Source organism: Mesoplodon densirostris, chromosome 9, assembly GCF_025265405.1.
Source record: "Mesoplodon densirostris isolate mMesDen1 chromosome 9, mMesDen1 primary haplotype, whole genome shotgun sequence".
NCBI classification, from domain to species: Eukaryota; Metazoa; Chordata; class Mammalia; order Artiodactyla; family Ziphiidae; genus Mesoplodon; species Mesoplodon densirostris.
Window position 1 is genome coordinate 66,292,993 of NC_082669.1, and position 5,665 is coordinate 66,298,657.

General features: G+C 59.5%; 1 protein-coding gene across 1 annotated transcript; it reads right to left on the bottom strand.

Annotated features, from left to right (window-relative positions):
* Nucleotides 1–789: 789 nt before the first annotated feature.
* TRIL (TLR4 interactor with leucine rich repeats) lies at nt 790–3,222 on the bottom strand. The gene has a single exon (XM_060108886.1). It carries the CDS (start codon nt 3,220–3,222, stop codon nt 790–792), a length of 2,433 nt encoding a protein of 810 aa, XP_059964869.1.
* Between the last annotated feature and the right edge of the window lie 2,443 nt (nt 3,223–5,665).

Below are 5,665 nucleotides of genomic sequence, written 5' to 3' on the forward strand. Positions count from 1 at the left end.
CAGCCAAAGTTTTTGTGGTGTTAATGTTAAAAGGAAAATAGTTGAACTGCCCGGCTCAACTAAAATAGTCCTTGAGTTTATTGGTCAGTTTGTTAAATGTTAGAGCTCTTCACATTGTTGAAAAAAAAATAGCGTCTCTAATTATTTAAACATTAAGTTTTCCTGAATGTTCTATCAACCAACAAAGAGTTCCTCCGCGAGTGTGTTAAACTTTACCACCTGTTTAGAACATCACCCTTCTTGGCAGAGACCACCAGGCCAGTGGAGTCAGTTGCCAAGCCTCCTTTGTAATGGTAATAAGTTCTTTTTTCCTTAAATAGAAACAAAACTCCTCTGTTTGACACTGAACAAACAAAAAAAAGCATGCATCCAAATCTCTTTCTGGTCACGTAGGGAGCAAGGAGCACCCTTTCTATCCCAAAGGGGGTCAGCCTACTACTGCATTACAATGCCAAAAAAAAAAAAAATCCATTCTCATAGCTGCACCAATGTCTGCACGTTAAGAAGGCCTCCCACCTCTGGGCCCCACCATCCATTTGTCTCCTACTCTTGCTCTTGACCACCAATACCATCCATTTACTTCACGAGTGAGCACTGGGATTGGAAGGTGGTGCAGAATTAGCCATCTGTCCCCTCTGGCGTCTATGACAAGCGCACAAAAGGGGGAAAAGAGAAGGTCGGATAAAATGAGATCTTCCCCTGAGGTGGGCTGCGGGGGCCCGCGGAGAGGTGGCTCCCCTCCTCAAGGCCAGTGAGATGGTCTCCACACCCCTGGAGGCCCGGATCTACCTAGTCGGCAAATCGCTGCAGGAGATGGTCCTCCCGCCTCAGGCTGCCGCCCGCGCCGCCGCCCCCGCTGTCCATGAAGCGGTCGCACGGGAACTCGATGAGGTCCGCCTCGCTGAGCGCGCACACGGTGGTGCGCGGCCGGTGCGACTGGAAGCCAGAGAAGTCGGCAGACACACCGGTGCCCATGGAGCGCAGGGGCCGTCGGGTAGAGTACATGTGGCGAACGTGGACGGGAGCCCCGCCCTTCCGCCTGGCCCGCAGCTTCTTACGCAGCCAGCGCGACGCCCAGGCCGCCAAGGCCAGGAGTACCAGCAGTGCGTTGACGGCCAGAAGGGCCAAGGTCAGCAGTTGGTAGTCGACGCTGCTCCGGCTCCCAGGCTCCGGCAGGGTGACCAGCCCCGCGCAGTGGTCCCGGGGAGCCACCGGGCAGACCCGGCCGCCTAGCACGCCCTCCACGCACACCAGGTAGGGGGTGTCTCCCCGCAGCTCGCGAAGCGTGGCCGAGTCGCTGCGCTCAGGCAGGTAGACGAAGCGGTGGAATTTAGGCTGCTGGCCAAAGCGGTCGAAGAGTAGGCGGAAGCGCGCGCCGCCCAGCGGCCGGGGACTGCGGTGCTCGCGCACCGCCCAGCGCACCACGGCGCTGTTGGCGCCCACTGCTTCTACGGTCAGGTTGCACAGGATGAACTTGTTGAAGTCACACGGGTCGGATACCAGCGGCGGCAGGCCGACCCCGCCGTCGGACTGGGCGGTGCTCTCCTGCTGCTGCGCAGCCAGGTGCTGCTTCGCTGCGCGCTGCCAGGGGTCGCCGGCTGGCGCAGAGCCCAGCGTGGCCGTCGGGGTGGGCTCCGTGTGGGCACGATCCGACGGAGTCGGACGTCCCCGCTCAGGCTTCTCGAGGAGGTCCAGGGGGTGTGGCGCCGGGCCCGCGGCAGCAGCGGCGTTGGAGCTCGGCTGCTGGAGGCCCGGGCCCCGCCGGCTCAGCCTTAGGGCGCTGCGGTTACTCAAAAGCTCCCTGGCGGCCCCATCCCAGGCCACCCCTGGCAGAAATCGACCCCTTTGCTGTGGCTGTGGCAGCGGCGGCGGCTCCTCCGCGAGGGCACCTGCAGGGAGCGCCACCTCCTCCCCCGGGGCTGTGGGTAGGGCATGCCGCTTGCTCTCGGCAGTCGGGGAAACCGAGGGTGAGGGATCTGTGCAAGACCCGTTCTGCAGTTGCTGGTCATCCAGGTAATCCAGGTACTTGCCCCGCAGGGCCGGAGGGTGGCGACACTGCACGAAGACGGTGAGGAGCCGGCCCTGCGAGTGCCAGTCACCCATCCAGCGCTTCAGGTCCCTCAGCCGGCAGTCGCAGGTCCAGCCGTTGCCGTCTAGATCCAACCGATAGAGGGCTGGGCTGGAGGCGAAGATGTCCCCCGAGAGAGCACTGAGCGCATTGTCGCGCAAGCTGAGCTCGCGCAGCCGGCCCAGGTGGCCAAAGATAGTGGGGTGCAGAGCGGACAGCTCATTGCCGCTCAGGTCCAGCGCCTCCAGGCTGTGCAGAGGCTCCAGCAGCGCCACGGGCAGCTGGCTCAGCCGATTGCCCTCCAGGCGCAGCTCGCGCAAGGCCTCCAACCCCCAAAAAGCCTCGGGCGCGAGGTGCGTGAGCTGGTTGCCCCTGAGCGAGAGTAGGCCAAGGCGCGGCAGGTGCTGGAAGACGCGCGGCCCGAGGTGCTGCAGGCTGTTGGCCGAGAGTATGAGGGTGGAGAGGGAGCGCAGCGGTGCGAAGGTGGCCGCGTGGCGTAGGGAGGGCTGCAGCTCGTTGGCAGAGAGGTTGAGGAAGCGCAGCTTCCCCAGATGGGCGAAGGCGTTCTTGCCCAGAAAACGGATCCGGTTGGACTCCAGATGTAGGTAGAGCAAGTTACCCAAGGGGGCAAAGACGGCGTCCGGCAGCGCCCCCAGGGCGTTCCCGTCCAGCCGCAGCTTGACCAGGCTCTCCAGTCCCTCGAAGGAGCCGCGGCTGAGGCGGCTGATCTCGTTCCCGTTGGCGTAGAGGATGCGCAGCTTGCGCAGCGGCGCCAGCGTGCCCGGGGCGAGCGCCTGCAGGAGGTTGTTGCCCAGGTAGAGCTCCTCCAGCCGCGAGAGCTTCTCGAAGGTCTTGGGGTGCAGAGAACGGATCTGGTTGTACTGCAGGTCCAGCCGTCTGAGCTGACCCAGGCGGTGGAAGTCGAAGGCCGTGATGTTGGTTATGAAGTTGCCGCCGAGGCTGTAGGTGAGCACATCCTGCGGGCTCGGCAGCGAGCTGGTCTTGGGCACGGCCCGGAGCCCCCTGTTGGTGCACAGGAGGTGCTGGGGGTGCTGGCAGTCGCAGCGCTCCGGACACACCGGCTGGGCCCGCGGCGGGAGCGCAAGGCAGCCGCACACCACGAGCAGGAAGCGCAAGGCGCGGGCAGCCTCCATCGCCGCCCGCCCTGCGTTCTGCGGCCGGATCGTCCTCTTGGCCCGCCGGCTCTGTGTCTCCTCTGCATTCCCCTTGGCCTGGCCAGAGTCGCTAAATGGCCTCTTTCGGACTTAGCAGCGCCGTCCAGCCCCTCCTCCGCCCTTTGTCCGGTGGCTGGCCCGGGGCTCTTCAGGCGGGCTTTGCCTGGCCAAGTCAGGCGGCGCAGGGCGCTCCGCGAGCTCTGGGTGCTACTTGTTGCATTTTTGCAGAACTTTCTCCGGGTGCGCGACAGGGGCGGGGGGGCGTGGAGGGAGGGAGCAAGACCTGAGCTTTTTGTTTGCAGCTTGAGTCCGGAGAGCTGGATTCCCTGGCACGGATTCTCCCCGCCAGCGGATTCCCCAGCTGCAGGCGGGAGCCCTTCCAAGAGCTCCTCCGGGCGCGGCTTGGCTGCTGCGCCGGGGCGTCTCGGCCCCCGCAGCCCGCGCCTCCTCGCTCCTAGTCCGGGACCGGTAGCGCGGCCTGGGTGGAACAGCCCCGGGAGGAGCCGGGGGTGTGCAGGCTGCGTCCGGAAGGGACCCAAGTCTGCGAGTGGCGAGCAAACCGGGCGGAAATTCGTTCTTCCCACACTCTGCCCCCTGGGGATGCAGGCGGGTGGGGGGAGGAGATGGCGGAGGGAGGACAGACCCCGGTAGGGGGAGGAGGAAACACTAAGTGGCTCCGCGTCTGGTCAACCGGAGCCCGGGACGCCAAGTGAGAAAAATAGGGATTAAAAACAGCTGTACGAGTCGGACACGCCGGGCTGGGGGCGGGGGTGGATTACCGGGCGAGCAAACGGGATTTGCAGACAGAAACCTTTTTATTTTAGACGAGCACACCAGTCGCTTCGAAGCAGTGGGAGCGCGAGTCGTTTTATTCGTTTTTAAGACAGTTGCTCTTCCAGGTGGCCCCCTGTAAGAAGTTGGGGCAGCACGGAACCTGCCAGCGTTCTACGGGAAGTTTCGGGCAGCACAAGGCTGGCTGCCAAGAGCTGTCGGTGGGCTATTGTCAGAAGAGGCTAAGTCAAGCCATTCTGGCTGTTGCGTGCTTGGGTTTTTGACATCGTTGTACTGGTGGCCAATAGCCGAGGAGAGGCACCGCCCCTTCTTAGGGATCTAAACTGAGTAGTTTCTTGGCCCTGCTGTAGGCAAGAGCATGGAGAAAGCTCAGAACTGGTTCTGCCACCGTGAAGGTCTGTCAGATTTAGTCCCATTAATCCTCCTCCAGTCTTAGAGCCCTTGGGGCAGGCTCTGCACGTGTGCATATATATATAATAACCTTCACAGACCCTCTGGTAACTGCTACCTGCTGGGCCCTCCCCCTTTATGCCTGGGCTTGTGGTGATCTTCAAAAATTTTGCCCACAATTTTTCAGACCTGGTTTAGTTGGGGGAGTCTTAACACTTATTATCAATAGGGAATGGAGCATTTATTAACGGCCCCATTCAGGGCAGCCCCAGCTGAGAAGGAGAATGGGCAAGGAAGAGCTGTTAATTACTGTTTGTTCCTGCAAGCTATCCCCTACCCTCATCCCAGGGTGTTCAGAAAATGTAATTTGAAGGACCTACTGTGTGGAAAATTAAAGGAGAGGGACATATCCTCACCTCAAGAGGCTGACAATCTAGTGGGGAGGGCAAGATAGGAAAGGTCAAATAACAATGTAAGGCTGTAGTACGAGAAAGCTGCTGAGATGCAGATGATTTTGAATAATTCCAATGTTCAATGGTGATTAATTGCCTCCTTCAGCGATTCATATAGGCAAGTGAATTTAAAGAAAAATGAGACCATTGGCAGAATAGTCAGTGAACACTTATGGATGAGCAGGGACCTTGGGTCCAGGGAGATGGGGCTGGAGAATGGAAGGTAGGTAGGTAGTGAAATGTCCATTCAGGGCACAGTGAGCAGAGCAAGTTTGCTTGTGGTTTGTTTTGAGATTTCTAATAAAGGATGAATTTGGGGAACCAAGTATCTTTCTGAACAAGCTGAAAGATGAAGTTGCCCAGGCAGTTTTGTAGTTTGGGTTTTAGTTCTCCTTGTGAGAAACCTCTGAAATCCTTTAGTTCTTGACTCCAGTCCTCCTTATGAAGGTCTGGCTGCCCTAGAGGGTGACGCCCAAGCTTGTACCGTGTAGCACAATTTCTGATCTGGGCCCCAGAAGCTGCGAGGAGGACCTCAGTCCTTGGTGGCAACAGAGGTCATTCGATTGTTCAGAGGAAAGAATACTAAGAAGCTGCTGGCTTTCAAATTGAGCCACTAGATCTACCTGGGATGCAGCTGTAGCAGCATCTGCTTTTGAGGCCCTAGCCTTGGGACGCACAAACGGCCTTCTGAGCGGGAAGGAGGTCGGAAACTGAGAGGTGTCATGTGGAAGAGGAAGAAGCAGAAATCAGACCCTCCTCCTTTGCATAAGCTTCCTCTTTTCCTGACT